General features: G+C 39.7%; 1 protein-coding gene across 1 annotated transcript in view; it reads right to left on the reverse strand.

Annotated features, from left to right (window-relative positions):
- Positions 1-1105: 1105 nt before the first annotated feature.
- The window catches only part of RAB8A (RAB8A, member RAS oncogene family), a 30767-nt gene continuing 13339 nt past the window's right edge, over positions 1106-18533 (reverse strand). Inside the window, 4 exon segments of the mRNA XM_069102125.1 lie at positions 1106-2899; positions 3723-3773; positions 5954-6019; positions 14657-14746. Of these exon segments, the coding sequence (XP_068958226.1) occupies positions 2807-2899; positions 3723-3773; positions 5954-6019; positions 14657-14746 (300 nt within the window). The 3' untranslated portion in view covers positions 1106-2806.

The raw sequence follows: 18533 nt of genomic DNA on the forward strand, positions 1-18533 counted from the left end.
CAGGAGAGGAGTGGAGATAAGATCTAGCAGGGGAGGTAGAAAGCACTGTTTGAGGCCCAGCTTTGGCACTGGGCTAGAGAGCCATTTGGAGTCCATTTCATCTGTAAAATAATGCTTATAGGATGAAATAAATTCTCTATTTAATTTTGTTCTTAGCTATCAGTCCCTTCCAGCTTTAACCTTTTATGTTCAAAGGGTCATTGCGATATACTGGACATGAGATGGGTGATTGAAGCTGTGGCTGGTCTTGCTCACATTAAGAATATATGCTAGGAGGGGCTGTCCTCACTAAGGTACATGCCCTATGGCAGTTGTCCCCTCCATAGGCAAGCCTTGTTTTTTTTTTTTTTCCCCCGAACCCTATCCATATTATAAATGACCCACAAACTTCCAATGGGGAACCTTGAAAGGATTAGAAACTCTGGACTTTTCCCTGACTGCTTGATTTGCCAGGATCAGGGATCACATGCCACTGCCTGGCACCCCACCTGTAGCTGCCACCACTGCCTAGTTGTACCTCTGGCCTCCAAGGACCAAGTACATATAAACCACCTGAGTACAGGGTGATGGGCTTCTCTGGTAAATGGAGAGACTCAAGAGGAAGATAACTGACATACATTTAAATCAAACCACCAGCCCAAACTTTGACCTTCAACAATCAAGGGACTAGAATCACAATCAATGAATTAATCAACAAACATTCACTGAAACATTGATACCTATTCAGAAAAAGAATTTAGTGTGATGGAGTGGCTATGTGACTGGGAGTCAGAAGACCTGGGTGGTGGGTGAGTCACTGGACATCTCTAGACCTGTTTACTCACCTAAAAAGATACCATCTGGAGCAGCTAGGTGGCGCAGTAGAGCACCAGCCCTGGAGTCGGGGGACCTGAGTACAAATCTAGCCTCAGACACATGACACACCAGCTATGTGACCTTGGGCAAGTCACTTAACCCCAAATTGCCTTACCTTCCCCCTCCAAAAAAACAAAACCATCCTACCTGCTTTCTAGGGGTGTTATTGGGCTCAAATGAAATGAACAAAAGTTATGTTAAAAATCTGTTATAATTGTTCTTAAAAGGAGACAACGGGAAATAAAGTCCATTAACTTTAAAATGAGCTTTAATTTCTTTACCTTAAGTGCATTTATCAATGTAAACAGAGCATGTTAGAGATTCCAGTGAATAGCAGGATACTGTTGATATGTTTGTTTTAATTCGGAAACTATGGAACTATGCCAATGACTTGATTGAGACAGCAGCTTCTAAACAACTTAGTTGTTGACATTACCTCCAATCTAGTAAACTACTTTCAATTGTACAGGCTCTAAGCTGAAAGCCACTAGCTGTCAAAGAGAACCTAATGATGATAATTAAAAAACAAAACAAAAACCCCAACCCCAAACTGTTTTACTGTTAGTATTTCACATTGGAATGTGTTGTGTGTCACTGCCACACATGGGGGTAGGAATAGGGCCTGTGGAGAGGACTCTTCTCTTCCTACCACGGCCATTTGGAATAGCACAGACTCCCCAATCGTCTGTACCTGTTCTTGGAAATCGAAGACTGAATCACTTCATGGCACTAAGAATTTAAAAAATAAATCTCTGCTAAAAAGAACATCCCATTTGGAGATAAGGGTGACCTATTGCCTAGCATGGGGCTGTTTGTGTTTGTATACATGAGGAAGAGTATGTTTTGGCCATCTGCTGTCCCCGACTGGAGGTGGGGGAGGAACACCGGCCGTTGTGGTTTTTAAAAGTTAGAGAGGCAACCCCTTCCCCCAAATCATAGGCAAAGAAGGAAGTGGGTAGAGGTCCCTGGGGTGATCCTTGTTTCCTAAGACATATGAAGATCACCCATCAGGAGCTACTTAAACCACAGCTGGAAAGGCATTACTTTAGACAGTGAAAGGTCAGAGATCACAGATGCCACTGAGGGGCCTGCAGATAACAAGAAACTTCAATGGATTATGGACAAGAGACCGAAACCCAGGCACCGAAGAGGAGAAAAACCAGTATTTCCCCCTTGAAACACTCTCCAAAGAATTCAATAAACTCATGCTTCACTTTGGTTTATTTTTACAAAACATTTAAAAAATGGATTTGATTTGGTAGATTGTCCAGAACTATGAATGTAGCCTTGTGACCGAATAGTAAAGGGTAATTTGGAAAGGCCCAGGTTGAGGCTAATATATTCCCCACTTTCAATAGTCAGCTCTCTGCTGCTTAAATGAGTGACTTTTGTAGCGGGTCCTGAGACAGAAATGCTTGTAAGATAAATGCCTGAGTCCATGACTCTGTACAGTGGGTGCATGGGGATCATGTATACAAACACCTTTAATCACTATTGGCATTTAAGTGCCCTTATGAGGACTCTTCAGACCAGACTGGTTTTCTCGCTGGAGTTTAGACGTGTTCCAGATATTAAAAAAAAAATAAAGAGACAAAACACACCAAAACACCAAACCACCCCCAGAGACTGAATCCTGTTAGAAAGGTGCTATTGTTGGTCAGTTTTCAACTGTTTTTCTTCACTGGTCATACAACGCTGGAGCCGATATGGCAAACATTACAGGAAAAATAGTAAATTCTTAACTTATTCCATCTCCAAAGTTGGAAAAATCAGACCGTTACTAAAATAAACAATTTCTCAATTTCATTCCGGCAGCCGGGGTCCCGCAGCGGCCACGGAGCCATGGGGCGGGCGTGTTGGAAGGTGGGAAGTCCACAGATATAGGAAAACTCACTCGGAATGGGCACAGTCCAGTTCAGCTGAGCACAGGCTCAGGTTAAGGCAGTGTTCCTCACAGAAGAACACATCGGAAAAAGCTGCTTTTCCTTTGTTGGTCGGGGGTGATTTTGACGCCCTGGTTGTTGCCTTGTGGACTATTACCCTCCTGAAAAATAGAAAGGATTTTTTCCACAGTGAAAAAGGGTGAGCTGGAGGAAAAGATACTTGAGTCAGTACAGATGAGAACATACCCCTCCATGCTCAAACAACGCTTCCCACATGTCCCCATAAAAGATTCGCTTCCACCTCCCGTCTTGGACTAGTTCAACCTTCCTCCTCTCTTTGAAACCTCTAGGGTGCACACCAAAAAGGAGTCCAAGCTAGGCTGGGGGAAGCCAGAGCGGTGTAGCAGAGAATAACGAACTAGGGAGAGTCAGGGGAAAAAGGATAACCAGCAAGACTAAATGCCTTGAATCTGCTACTGGTCCCCTGGGTGACTTTGGATAAGCCTTTTCCTTTCTCTCTGCCTCACTTTGTTCATCTGTGAAATAAAAGGTTTGGGCCAGATGATCTTTGAAGTACTTTATGGCCCAGATATCTTGTGCCCCAGCTCTGTCATTCTATATTTTATGTGCTGGGTAAGAAGGCCACAACCTTGCTGGTTTTTTTGCATTACTGAAAACTTACTTAGTAAGACAATGACATAAGACTGAAAAGTCAAATAGGAACCTTTTCTCCTGACTTCTTACAACAGCTGCATATGAATTCAATACTGTTATTACAATCAGGTTTCCCTATTAAAAACAGTCCCAGCTCAACTTTCCACATGGACTTGGCAAGCCCCAGTTAACTTTACAGGTAGTGAGGAAACATCTGTCATAACTAACACTTCATTGAAGAGGGAACTTGTCCCCAGGGGATAAATGGGAGGTCTGTCATTATTTTACTGCAAATATACTTTCCATGATTTGGAACAAATCATTACTCACCAATTTTTTGTCCATTTTTGCTTTGATGTCTCTTGCAAGAGTGAAAAATGCCTAGAGTAGGAAATAAGAGTTACTATCCATACGGCATAAGCAGGAAGTTACAAATCACCTAAATTCCATTTGAAGACTTTCTGGTCCGTTAAGTAAATACTAACTATGCTCTTCCTCGGAGTGTCTTTTACATTCTTATGGGAATGCAAAACAATTTGTGATAGTTTAGGCATGTATATTTACATTCTACAATCTATTTCTGGGGCGGCTAGCTGGCACAGTGAATAGAGCACTGGCCCTGGAGTCAGGAGGACCTGAGTTCAAATTTGGCCTCAGATACTTTAACACACACCCCCCCTAGCCGTGTGACCTTGGGCAAGTCACTTAACCCCAATTGCCCTACCTTCACCCTCAAAAAACAAACAAACAAACAAAAACCCCAATCTATTTCTTTCCAACCTCCAATCTCCTTAGAGGAACAGGTCCAAACTCTGGTCTGGCATTCAAGCTCCACCACAATTTGAGTCCAAACTAACTCTTTGGTCATAACTCCTAACACTTTCTATAAGGTACTTCGTGCTCTGCCAAAATGGTCTCTTCATTAAGTGCATAACATGAACTATAATATTTTTTATCTTCGACATCAAACAGAATGTCTTAAATGGTAGATAATCAGTTGCATTTATTTTCTACATCTGTGCCTTCATCCATGCCATTCACTCTCCAACCCTGGTTCTCCCTACTTCTATTCAAATTCCATCATTTGAGGAAGGCCTAATGAAATTTCACCTTCTCCTCCTCTTCCTCCAGGAAAGCCTTTTCCTGCCTACTACAGTTCCAAGACATCTCTCCTTCCTCTGCACCTCTCGCTGGTGGTTTGTTATTACTATTGTCTAGTAGACTGCTGACTCCTCGACAGTAGCAACTGAGTTATGCTTTTCTTTTTCCCTGACAGCGGCTACATATAGACCCTTAGAGGCAGTAGGCCCCAAGTGAATATTTGTTTACTGACTATCTCTGCCACTTTGCATCGTTGTTTAGCTCACTTTTCCATTGACTAAAGAACTGGCTTTAGAAAACATGAATTTCTCAGGGCTATCAGAATGGAAGGACACTCAAAACTACACCTGGCCTAGATAAAGATGGGAAGCAGTTCAATGTCATTTGTAGCCACCACAATTTTATAGCTGTATTATTATTTAAGGGTGACAACAACATACGTCATTGAATTTGATCTTGCAAACAACCTTAAGTTTGGTAAAAGGAGTTATTATCCCTATTTTACAGATAAAGAAATGAGGCTAAAGGGAAGTTAGCTGGCTACTTAAGATCAGACAGTTACTAAGCTAAGTTTATTCTGAATATTCTTAAATATGTGTTTTCTCTCCTAAGAGAATGTAAGCTCTTTGAGATCAGGGACTTTTGTTTTTGTATTTGTAACCCAGCCCCTAGCAGACTACTCAGCACAAAGCAGGCACTTAATATGTTTGCTGATCAAAGTGCCAGAGGGCAGAAATGAAACCAAGTCTCCTAAGGTCAAATTCAGGGATTTTTTCCAGTATACCCGAATTGCCTCATCAGTCAAAGTATAGAGTATTCACTATCCTGTGGAAACATAGGGCAGATCTCTACCAAAAAGTGGTACAATTAGTGGTTGGAGCAAGGAGCTTTTATATACTTCCTTCTGGTCTAAGGAGGCAGATACACCCATGGAGATAAGACAGAACTCGAAGGATTTAACTATGGCTAGATCAATTTAATCCTTTAACTCAATTTGTGTCTTAGAATTAAGAGAACTGCCTCTTAAATCAATTAACTAGTACACTGACTGTCAGGGAACAACAGGCAGACAACAAAACTAGACTTTGGCAAATACTCTCTTCAGTTGATAGAACAGGAAACAGATTTTAGCCAAATCCCTAGCGTAAGTTAAATTTCTTGGCAAGCTCAGGGTCAACCTACAATAGTAGCAAAAAAGGGGGGAGAGGATAGGGATATTGGGGGTGGGGTGACAGATCAGGTACAGGAATTGGGCATTACACAATCTGAATCTAATTCTTGAACATATCCATTTAATAGAACCCCCTAGAAATACATCCCTAGGAATGTCTGGCAGTCATTTAAAAAGCTATGATCATAAGTGATCAAAGGGACTTTAGCTCCAATTTGGGTGTGTGGATAAAATGGAACAAACTGTGGTGGGTAGATTAATATAATGTATGACTATGTTACATACTCACATTCTCTACATTGATATTGGCCTTTGCGCTCGTCTCCATGAATTTAATTCCATAATCAAGTGCTAGCTAGAAGAAAACCACAGAACACGAGACAGGTTAGTAAGCATTAACTTATATTTCTATTAATGCTTTAAGGTTGATACTGTCTTTCTTGTAACTTCATAAAATAGGTGGATACAGGTATTATTCAATACTTCAACTTGAGGTATTACAACAATCCTTATTTTACAGAAGACAAAACTGAAGCTCTTGGAGGTATATAACAGAGATAGGATTCAAATTCAGGTTGTGTGACTCCAGATCTGGCTGTCTCTCAACGCTCAAAGAAATATCCTATGATATTAGAAACTAGATACAGTCAGTGTAAAATTCAACAAATGGAATGGAGGGGCTGCAACTTGGGCAGATTTTTTTCTTCATCACTCCTGACCAAGGAAAGGGCTTCAAAAGAGAAAAGACTATTTGGTAAATGATCAGTTAAAAAGATGCTATCTGAGAACAGGATTAAAACTTCTGGACCACAGTTTAAGATAATGGCTGGGGATCAAAAGACATTAAGTGTGTTCTAGCTAGATCAAGTGTGGCCACTCATTTACCACCTTGTTAAACACAGACAACTACTAAGAGCCAGCCAGATAGAGTACTATGTGACTGAGCACGGTCTGGAAATAGACCATGTCTACTGCCCCCAAACCAGCCAAGCTAAGTACAAAGAGGCTCATCACCAGAAAGCTAGCCACTAGGTGATAAGTTCTATGATCATGGTTATCAAAGAAAAAAAGAGATGGTCTTCAATCTTTCCCATATGGTTCCCTTCTGATTCTGTGCAGCAGTGGTGGTGGAATAGGAAATAAAAGGAATGCTGGAGGACAGTGCTAAGGATCCATAGATTAATTTAGACCATATATAAATAATTGTTTCTAAGTTCTTTCAATGTGAGCTCGTTGCCCAACGAGCAATGAGCTGACATGCTACTAGAGGAGCTGGATTAGTAACATCAATATTAACATTATCACTAAAAATGAAACCAGAAGATACGAGAAGTTGTAGCTACAGGGAAGGATGGTTCAGAGGTTCTGCTAAGAGATGTGGCATGAAAAGGTATTTATAGAATTGGTTTTATTGTGAATCCAAGGGCAACAAGAACTATTTCATGTGACACGTGATTAGCTTGCCCTCCATTTTCTGTCTCTGTGCCTCCACACTGGCCAACCTCACCTTGCCTCAGAGCAGCTCAAGCACCAACCACCTTCTAAAAGAGTGAAGGCTTTTCCTGCTCCCAACTGCTTGTGCTTTACCTCCTTCAAACTATTTCATATTTAACTACTTGACATTTGTTTTTTCAATCAGACATACACCCATGCATATGAACACAGATGTAGTCTCTCCATATAAAATTAAAGCCCCTGGACAACAAAGACTGGTTCACTGCTTTGTCTTTGTATCTCCAGGATCTAGCATGTGTTGTTTAGTCATTTTCAGTTGTGTCCTGCTGTGTGACACCATTTTGGGGTTTTCTTGGCAAAGATACTGCTCAATTTTACAGATGACGAAAATGAGACAAAGAGGGTTAAGTGACTTGCCTAGGATCACGCAGGTAATATGTGTCTAAGTCCAGATTTGAACTCCTGAGTTCAGGCCTGGCGCTCTATCCACTATGGCGCCACCTAGCTGCTCTGCTGTTTGATTATTACTCTAAACTGAATGATGATAATTCATAGGATGGTGAAAAAGGTTAGATAATTTGGTTCAGGATCAAGTAATGAAAGAGGCCAAAGGTTTGTAGATTACACAGAAGCTGCAAACCTAAACATTTTGAATACTTTCTTCAAGAAAATAAGGACAGGGCTGGATAGGGCAAGCACCAAATAATACCACCCTCCCTCCCCCCCCCCCCCCCCCAAATCAACTATATCTTAGGAAAAAACATTATCAATGTGATCTCTAAATGTGTGTACTTCCAGGCCATGACTTATTTGATCAAAGATCAAAATCAATATCAAATCAGAAGAATCTGAAATCAAAGAAGTTACAGCATTCTATCAAAACAGATCCAACCTAACTGATGTAAACAAACCACTGACACTGAAAAATGGGACATGAATAAAGGACAAGACATGGACTGTCCTCATTTGCTAAGGAAGTTTAGCCAATGTAAAGCAAAACCAAAAGAGGCTAGAAAGTCCTTTGAACATCTGATCTCCTTGTCAAGCAGAGAGTTGTGGCAGCCAAAGGCAATGCTGTTTTAGAAAATATAAACTCTTCTGCAAAATCTTATGGAAGATAGTAGGAGATTAGGAAAAAAAAAATGTAGAAACCAACAGTGAAGTATTAGAGGCTAAAACAAGTTTGCAGAAAACTTAGCATACTTTTTCCCCCCCAAAGTATTTAAGGATGAATCTGGGTGGACAATATAACTGATAAAAAATGAAAAAGATCAACAATTTTCTCTATTGGTAGAGACAGCATATTTGGACCCTTAACTGCAGTCCATTCAGGTGATAAATTTTGAAGGATCTAATCTCAAGTTCTCTGAAAGTGGAAACTATGGGAAATCTTCCCCTCTCCCCCCACATGTATTATTACCATCAAAAAGGGTCACCAAGAAGACATTGACAACTACCATTCATATATCTACTTTCACATTTTTACAAAAGCTTAGTAAGAATAATTTATACACGTATTGAAGTCATTCTTTTTTTTTTAATAAGCAATTGGGGTTAAGTAATTTGCTCAAGGTTACATGGCCAGTTATTTTGTTTGGGTGTTAAGTATCTGAGGCCAGAACCGATCCTGGGTCTCCCGATTCTGGCGCTCTTACTCACTGCGCCACCTGGCCGCCCCTATTGAAGTAATTCTTGATGAAAATATGAGATGAAATTTGTGATATTCTACAATAGACTATATCTTTATGATCATCCAAATAACAAAACGTAGAATACAGGACACCACTGGGCTTAATATTTGACAAGTAAGAAAAAAATGTTTCATTTAGAAGAAATTGTATCTTTAAGGCTCTCTAACAAGATGTCTTTCACGCATGTTAAAATCAGATTACTTGAAAGGCACAACAGATAACTTTATGTGATGACCCTGTTGGGATTCAGTAGATAATTCCAGTAGGAGCAGGGATAGAAGGGATCATCATTCATCTGAGAGGAGATGTCCTGTGCTAGTAGTAACTGTCTTTGGCTCATTCCTACTGGAACTCCAGGAACCCATTGGGATCTGGGCTACTGTGGGTGGATTAGGGAGGGGAAGGTCCTGGTGGGCTCCATGGTAGACTGCACAGGCCAAAACGTATTGCCAATGAAGAACTGTAAGCAAGAACTGGTGAAGATATTAAAGAGTTATATAATCTCCCCTTGTCTAAAGGGCTGGGCAAGTAGAACGGAGATACCAAATAGAGATACCTTATGCTACAATGATACCTGCAAACCATCAGGAGACTTAGGAGTATGCTTTGTGAATCACTTTGGCAGATTTATGGATGGAAGGTCATGGACAAGAACTGTAGAGAATAAGGAAGCAAGGATGGGCTCTGACCTGTGCCTTTGGAATGAGAACTCACAGTGATGCATTCAAGTACTAAAGATTTGAAAGGCCATTAGACTAGCCATTCAATATCCTCCCTAGGTCATTTTCTATGGTGCACCTAAAAGCTTTAGGGAGCATCCTTCCAGATGTTAGGTAGTTGCTGCTATTCAGTCATGTACCTATGGACCACAGCACACCAATGTTGGCCATGGGGTTTTCCTGGCAAAGACAATGGAGTAGTTTGCCATTTCCTTCCCCAGTGGATTAAGGCAAAGTGACTTGCCTATGGTCACATAGCTAGGCAGTGTCTGAGGCCAGATTTAAAGTCAGGTCTTCCTGACTCCAGGTCCAACACTATCCATTGAGCCATCTAGCTGCTGCCAAGGCAAACAGAAGTTAAGTGACCTGTCCAGGGTCACAAAACTGGTTGGTTGTCTGAGGCCACATTTGAACTCAGGTCTTCCTGACTCTAGGCCCAGCACTTTTTCTACTGAGCCATGTAGCTGTCTCCTCTTAGGTTATGTTATTTACCTCCTAATGCAGCAACCCAGGGCAACGACAAAACTAATTCACTTGTTGCAAGAACACAAATATGTTCAAGATTTTATAAGCGGGCAGTCAAAGGTAGTTCTTGGGGAAAAGAGTAACAATAGGGCTCCATTTTCTAAATGAAAAAACCTGCGCATTTTCCTGGTCATCTACCTCCCCCTGGTCTTACCCTTGTAAAGCTGTTCTCTGCTCACACTGACAGCTGCCATCAGTGTTTTCTCAGGCCCTGACCTCTGCTGTGACTTCACTTCCTCCTCTAGTCCAACCCTTCAAACCCTTGAATCCCTTGCCCTACTGTCTTTTATCTCTTGACAAACTTCAGCCCGAGATCATTCCACCACCTGCCTCCTCTGATCCCATTCATGTGCTGCCAAAGAGAGCTGGAGGATGTCACACAACCATGCTGACTGGATACATTGTAAATTCCCATGATGTTATTCAACTTTATCTGGGCCCTCCATGCAGCGAGGTAATCCTTTAGTCTGATTCCTTGGATTGTTCCCCCCAAAAAGCTTCTGCATTTCTTTTTTTATTCTAAACTTCAAATACAGAATAAAATGAGCATTTCTACAGATACTGAAGAAGATGAGAGGACTCCATATGAAACTGTGAATCTCTATTAGGAAGAATTTGCTTTTCAAGTACATAATAAATCCAACATGTAACTTTCAAAGTTATGTTTGTGATTCTTTCTAGTCTTCCTTTTCTGGGGGAAGTGGGGTGGGTTGGGAGGGAGGAAGGAGAACTCTATTGCTTTTTAAGATTCCCATTTTAAGTTTAAAACAAATGAAAACCATCCTACACTTTCCCAAACCTTCTCTTTTCAATCCCCCCCCCCTTAGAAAGGCCCCTTTCTCTCCTGACTGAGACACTTACTTTACTAAGAAAATTGAGGCTATTTACATATTTTCTCCTTTTCTGTCATCCCTACCCACCCCAACAGTCTCTGACAAGGAGGTGGACTTTCTCCTAGGAAGGCCTGTAACTCTGCATGTGCACTTGACCCCATCCCCTCCCATTTCCTTCAGTAGATTACAACTTTAATCTCCTCCTACTCTCTAATATTCAACAGGTATGCCCAATTGGCAGTAGAGCCTTCCAAGTTTGTGCTGGTTGATCAGTCACAGTCAGACGCACTGTACCCTGACCCCAACATATTGATGTCATTTTGGTCCTCTTGGAGAATGAAGGATAAAAACCAATACTTAATATCTTCTGTTTTCTTCCCCTTTGCCTTCAAACATCCCCAAATTTTTCTCATCCTTAAAAACTTTCATTAGGTCTTACCCTATGTCAAATTATTATCCCCCCTCTCTTCCTTTCCTCAGAAAGCTGTCTCAGGAAAAGGCTGTCTACCTTTACTGTCTCCCCTTCCTCTTCTCTCACTTGATTCTAAACCCTCAACGATATGAATTCTTACCTTAGCACTCAACTGAAACTTCTTGTTCCAAAGTCACCAATGATTTTTTAGTTGCCAAATCTGACTTTTTTTTAAGTCCTCATTTTTTTTCACCTCCCTGCTGCGTTTGATACCAATGACTACCTCCCTCCCCAATACCATTTCTCAAAGCTTCTGGATTTTTGTAATGATACTCTCTCCTTGTTCTTTTCCTAACCATTTCTCAGTTTCCATATTATGTCCACTAAATGTCAGTGTTCCTCAAAGCTCTGTGTTAAGCCCCTTACTCTTCTCTCTCTACACATTCTCTAGGTGACCTGAACAGCTCCCTTGGGCTTATTATCATCTCGATGCAGATGTTTCACAGACCTACAGTCTCTCCCCATAACTTTAATTCCACATTACCAACTGCCTATTGACATTTCAGTGTGGATGTCCTAAAGACATGTCCAAGTCCATATATCCCAAACAAATCCCATTATCTCTTTCCCCAAATCCATATTCCTCTCTCCACTTTCTCTATTTCTGTTGAAGGCACCACTATTCTTACAGTGTCTTAGGTTCATAATGCTGGCATTATCCTGGACTCCTTACTGTCTTTCACCATACACTATCCAATTAGTTGCCATACCTTGCTATTTCTACTTCCATAACATCTCTTACATCTGACTTCCTTTTCCTACTCAAACAGCTACCACCTTAGTTCATGATCTCATCATCTCTCACCAGATTATTGCAATGGCTTCCTATAATTGGCTTGTCTTCATCAAGTCTCTCCCTAATTCAGTCCATTATCCAAACTGCTGCTAAAGTGATTTTCCTTGGGCAGTACTGACACATTATTCCACCTCCTATGGTGGGAGCATTACCGTAACAATTCCCCCCACCATGAGAAAGGCTAATTTTCCTTAAAAAGTATGGAAACCATCCTTAAGACTTCATTGGAAGACCATCACAGGCTACTGATACAGCTTCCTGATCACTGTAATGGGAATGTAAATTTGTAAGATCTTCCTGCCCCTAGGCTAAAGTGCACCTGGAGCCTGGGGTGGGAGGCTTTTCAGTAGATACTTCTTGATTGGCCAGTGAGTCAATAAGGTTGTTACATTCTCTGAGCCAAGAGAAGGGTATATAAACCCTGATTTGAGGCTTTGTTTTGGGGGCTCACTTTGAGAAGTGTTCTGTGATTTGATATGGATTCTGGGAAGCCGTTGTCCGGAGCACCCCCCCCCCCACTTTGAAAAACCCAGATGTTGACTGGGTATGGATGTAATGGTTGGACAGTTTGGAAATCTGTCTACTTGATCTGTTTCTGTCTTGATAATTCTGTCTGTATATTCTGAAGTTCGGGGTGCTGACCTCTTTCCCCTGAACTAGGTAAACGATATATGTTTGACTGATTAAAGTAAGCTTGTTAACCCATTTTGAGTTGCTTTCCTTTATCAAAGCAGATCCCAAGAACCTGTGTTGGCAGCAAACCCTGGGGACGCTTGGGGTGCTTGCTGCTACAATCACCTAAATACAAACTAGCCACAAGGAGTTAAAGTGCTGTCTGATGGACAATCATGGGCAACTAAGAGGCAGCAGAATTTTGTTCAGCTAATAGTGTCCTCAATACATATTCCTGTTGAATATTTTTCACTGCTAAAATTAAGTAAATTTTCTTTTGTTAAGGACCAATGAAGTGTGTCATTTCATCATCCCAACACTGAACACAGACCATCATGGGCTGGCCTGAGTCACACCCAGCCCAGAATACTTCCCTACTCAATAAACTCCAGTGGCATTACAGAATCAACTGTAGGGGCAGCTAGATGGCACAGTGAATAGAGCACCAGCCCTGGAGTCAGAAGGACCTGAGTTCAAATTCGGCCTCAGACACTTGACACACTTACTAGCCATGTGACTTTGTACAAGTCACTTAACCCCAATTGCCCTCCAGAAAGAAAAAAAAAATCAACTGTAAACTCCTTTGTTTAGCTTTTAAAGTCCATCATAGTTTTTCCCATCTTACCTTTCCAGCCTCATAGTTCATTACTTCCATTCCACCCTCTCCTCTTTGTATTAGCCAAACTGGTCTTCTCTGATTTTCATTCAATTATGTATATCCCATCTCAGTGCCTCTGTACTAACTATTCTCCATGGCTAGAAGGCATTCCCTCTACCTCAAGATGCAGCTCAAACACAATTTTCTACATGAAGCTTTTCCTGATACTGCTTCATTTATAATATTTGTTTCTCTAGCTCATTGCCTGGCACATAGTGGGCATTTAATAAATAAATGGCTTACTGATTACTGATTGTTTGTATAGTATATCAAACTGGCTTTCTGAGGTTGCTCTGGCCTGCCTAGGTAAGTCTTGATTACTCATGCAGAAATCAAGTTTAAAAAATATTTATTAGTGCCTACTACATACATGTAGGACAAAGAATGGCTTCAAACATATCTGGTAGGTCCATGGAGTACTTGTGGTAGGAGATGGGAAAGAATTACATATCATGTAATGGAGAAAGATAACATTCTTTATATCCAGGTTGGCATAGCTAGGCAAATTGTTCAAAAAGTCCTAAAATCTTCAGGAACCAAATGATGATAATTGTGAAGGTCAATAAAAAGTAAACTGATGGGATATTTGGGAATCATTTGAAAATATTATACAAAATAAGGAAAAAGGAAAGGATTTCTGTTTTGAAAGTGAGGTAAAGGTTTGCATTTTTACTTTTATTTGCAGTTAATAACAATGAATATCCTACCTCTGGCAGTGCATAGGTGTTTTTTTACTTTCACTCTCTCATTCGGGGCTCTAGTGAGTTAGGTAGGGCAGGTATGAACCACATGTAAAGTGCCAAATAAGTACTATTATTACTATTGTTATTTTCCTTTTTATTTCCCTTTTCCAAAGGAGGAAGTTTTTCCATCTTTCCGTAGCTACTAAAAGGAGAGACAGGGTTTGAGCTTAAGTCTGGTGCTCCTCGTACATGACCACTCTAAAGACATGTTCTTGTACACATGTACACACATACACACACGCACACACACACATGCATTTGGATAAAGCAATCTTGCAAATTTGTGACTGAAGTCACTAGAAAATGATAATTTTTCATTTTTAGAAGGTGGAAAAGAAAACTATCTTTTAAAACACATTTATAAAAAGTCAATATAACTCTACAGAAGTCATTATTTTAAACATGACAGAACAAAACTTCATCTCTACCTTTTCCCCTCGTTCTTTGGAAACTTGTCTTCTTTCATTCACATCACATTTGTTTCCAAGTATCATCTTTTCCACATCTGCAGAGGCATGCTAAAGGAGAAGAGCCAACAGAATCACGTGAATACCAGTTAATCTTCAGCCAACTTTTTTCAAGAATTCTAACTCTTTATAAAGGGAGATACCAGAAGCAAATTGGGGAGCATGGCATAGTATACCTGTCAGATCTATGGATAACAGAAGAATTTATTACCAAAAAAGAGATAGAGAGCATTACAGGATATAAAATGGATAATTTTAGTTAAATTAAAAAAGTTTTTTGCACAAACAAAACCATTTTTTTCTAACTCAATAGTGCTCCAAAAGCACAACTGGCTGGGAAGGAACGAAATTCTCTTCATGTACTCGATTGTATAAAATATATTTGTAGACTCTAACCATGAACATGTGTCAGATGCTTATCACCAAGTCTGATAAAAGGTATGCATGAGGTAAAAGAACTCTATTAAAATTAATTTTACTCTTGATTTGAATAAAAGGGATGAAAAAAAAGAGAAAGCTACTGGCTAATATGAAGGCCCCAGACCCATATGAATGAAAGGCTATTTAATTCAACATTCTATCAACTGTAAATTTCAGCCAACATTGCTTCATCAGCACAGTGATGGTTTGGATAAAGATCTTCAAATGTATCTCAGCAAAGATAAATTCAGTTTAGTTTGTGCTGAGTATATTCTCATTGTTTTGAGGGCTGGTGCAGGACGTGGATTCATGGAAGACATATATAACAATGAAATGGATCGAGAAGGTGGTGAAAGGAGACACAGCATTTCTGTCTGCTGCAAACACAACAGTAGCCTCCATCTATGGCACCAAGAAAGAAGAAGAGAGAGGTGCAGGAAGCAGACACTCCACCACCTAAATAATGAATCTGTAGAGCAACTTACAACTTAAAAAAAATGTTTTCACATATATTATTTAATTTTATTCTGGCAACGTGGTAAGATTGAGGTAGGAATTATTATCTAAATGAGGAAACTGAAGTTACTTGTCCAAAGTCAAACTATCACTAAGAGGCAGAGCTAGGATTTGAATCCAGGAGTTCTGATGTTGGTTTCAAACTCAATGATAAAAACAAGTACAGAGAATTTATGTTAGCAACTTCCAAAGGAGTGATGGAAAGACTCTCAGAAATCACCTTAGCACAACCTCATTTTACAGATGATGAAACTGAGGCTCAGGGAGATCAAATTATTTGTCCATGATTACATAGAAGATTCAATTCTACTCAAAAAGCATTTATTAAGCATTTTTGTGTTTGCCAGAGTGCTAGGGATATAGGAAGAAAAACAATAGCTTCTGTTCTCAAGAGCTTACAACATGAACACAAAAAAATGATGGAGAGAACCAAAAAAAGTGCTGAGAAAATTTGAGGGAGATTATTTTTGTTGAGGTGGCAGAATTCAAGTAAAGCTTCAGGGAAGAAGCTGGACCTTGAAGGAAGAGATCAGGAAAAGCAAGGAGTCCATTTTGAATGGAATGTAGAACATATAAAGGGGAGTAAAGTGAAAGAAGGATGAAGAGGTTAAGTGAACTTAAAAAGTAAAAGCTACAATAAAAAGGCTATGAGCTGGCAGTTTCTAGAGATACTAAAACAGGAACGAAGAATGTGAGGAGGAGAACTGAGGCAGCAGAGCCTAAGCAGTGATACTGAAAGCCACGAGGTGGCTGTAAAACTGGGTCAAAGCCAGGACATACGAACAGATTTCATAAGAGAAATTCAAAAACCTAGAAAATAGATCAAGGAGCTTCATAATGATTCAATAAGAGCACCAAGAGACAGGACACAAATAAATAGGGGAAGATAAGAGTGAAGAAAGCGCGACCAAAAGAATGTATACATTAGCTGTAACTATATACATAAAAGCAGTAATAAAATCTGGAAAAAAAGTAAACAGAAAAGTTCAAAGGGGGCCAAAGTAACAAAGATGATTTGTTATTACTTTCTTAAAATTAATTTACTTAAATTAAAAAAAACAACCAAACTACAAATACTGGAGGTTTATTGTTTTAAGTATAATTTTTTGTTTGGTTCTTATTTGCATATTTATGTTTGTTGATGGTGGTTAAATTTAATTTTTAAAAAGGAAAGAAAAAAAAAACAAAATGGAAAAGGCCAGTACTACAAAAACCACACTGTGGGAAATGATTAAAGAAAAATTTCCAAAACTTATGGATGGCCTCAGCCTGAACATGAAGAGGGTCACAGAGTCTCTTCCATGAATCATCCTTAAAGACAGCCCTCCAGACACTTACCTGGCAAGTTTGCAAACTTTAAGAGACAAAGATGGCATTTTCCAAGCTGCCAAGAAGAAAGGAGAGAACATTTAGAAATTTGAGGATAAGAAATGACTTGGGACATGACCCAAAGACCTTCGAGAAGAACAGGACAGGGGCCAGAGTAGGGGAAAGGGAGGAACCCAGAAAGAACAAAAGAGAAATAAGAGTTACCCCACTAATATAGTACCAAGCCAGAAGACACAGAGGACCTTATTTTAAGCCCATTTTTAGAATCAGAGAATTGCAAGCTGACTTTAGATATAGGGATTGGTGAGGGTTAGCTTCCAAAGCTAAATGCCATATTATCCCTATTTACAAATCTCAAAGTTTTTTCAAGTTAAGAAATAAAAAGCAATGGTCAGAAATAAAATACATGCAATTATCATTGAAGTTAAAAACATTAGAAAGTGAGCAAAAATTGTTTTGATCTGATTTATGGGAAACAAACAGTTTAAAATACACTACAGAAACTATGCAAAGAGAAGAAAAAGCACAGAACAATAAAGATAAACTTATAGGGTGAGTAGAAATCTAACTTGACAGTAAACAGACGGAATTGCCCTATTAAAATAATGGGCAGGGACAGTCACTGTTAGTTGAATTTTGTCTTTAACCTGAATTTGTTGCTTATGAGAGCAATGGACTTAGATTTAGAAGAACTGGGTTTTAGTTCTGGCTCACCCACTCATTTGCTGGGTGACATGGTCAAATCACTATCTTTCTCAAGGACTCAGTTTCCTTATCGGAAAATGAGAGGTTTATACTTTAATCTTTAAGGGTCCTTAGAATTAACAATAAAGGCAGGGGTGAATAACAGATAAAGTAGACTACAGAGCAAAAATCACTAAAACATACAAGGATGCTATGTAATATCAAACACTGAAAACCTAGTAATATTGAATCTCTCTGGCTCAGATGACACAGCAACAACAACAAAAAAGTAATGTAAGACTGTGCACTTTGGACAGAGAAACAGAAAGGAATATAATTGTAACTTGAGACTGTAATATTAGAAAATAACATCAAGTAGACAAAGAATTAATAAATTATTAGAGAGCTGAATAACACAATAAATAAAGTGAAGTTAACTGACATGATTAAGAGGTAGCTAGGTGAGGAAGTGGAAGGAATATTGGCCTGGCAGTCAGGAGACCTGGGTTCAGACTGTGCCTCTAATTTGCTGTGTGATCTTGGGTAGTTATTTCCTTTCCCTGGGCCTTAGTTAGGGAGTTGGACTACAATGATTTCTAAGGCCTCAGCCAGATCTAAATTCTAAGATCCTACCCTAGGATATAAAAATATGCTTTGCAAGTGAAAGAAAAAAAAGGCAGAAATTCTATACACTATATTTGCTGACTAACCTACATTAAAATTAGAACAACAAAACACACAATTAAAAGGTACCCAGCCACATGAAAATGTAAAAAGTCTTAATTCCTGGTCAAAAAGGAGAGACAGAAAGGGGCAGCTTGGTGGTACAGTGGATAAAGTGCTGGCCCTGAAGTCAGGAGAATCTGAGTTCAAGTCTGACTTCAGATAC

This window comes from Petaurus breviceps, unplaced genomic scaffold (genome assembly GCF_028583685.1).
Source record: "Petaurus breviceps papuanus isolate PSGF00001 unplaced genomic scaffold, PetGlider_PUasm1.0 523, whole genome shotgun sequence".
Classification (NCBI taxonomy): Eukaryota; Metazoa; Chordata; class Mammalia; order Diprotodontia; family Petauridae; genus Petaurus; species Petaurus breviceps.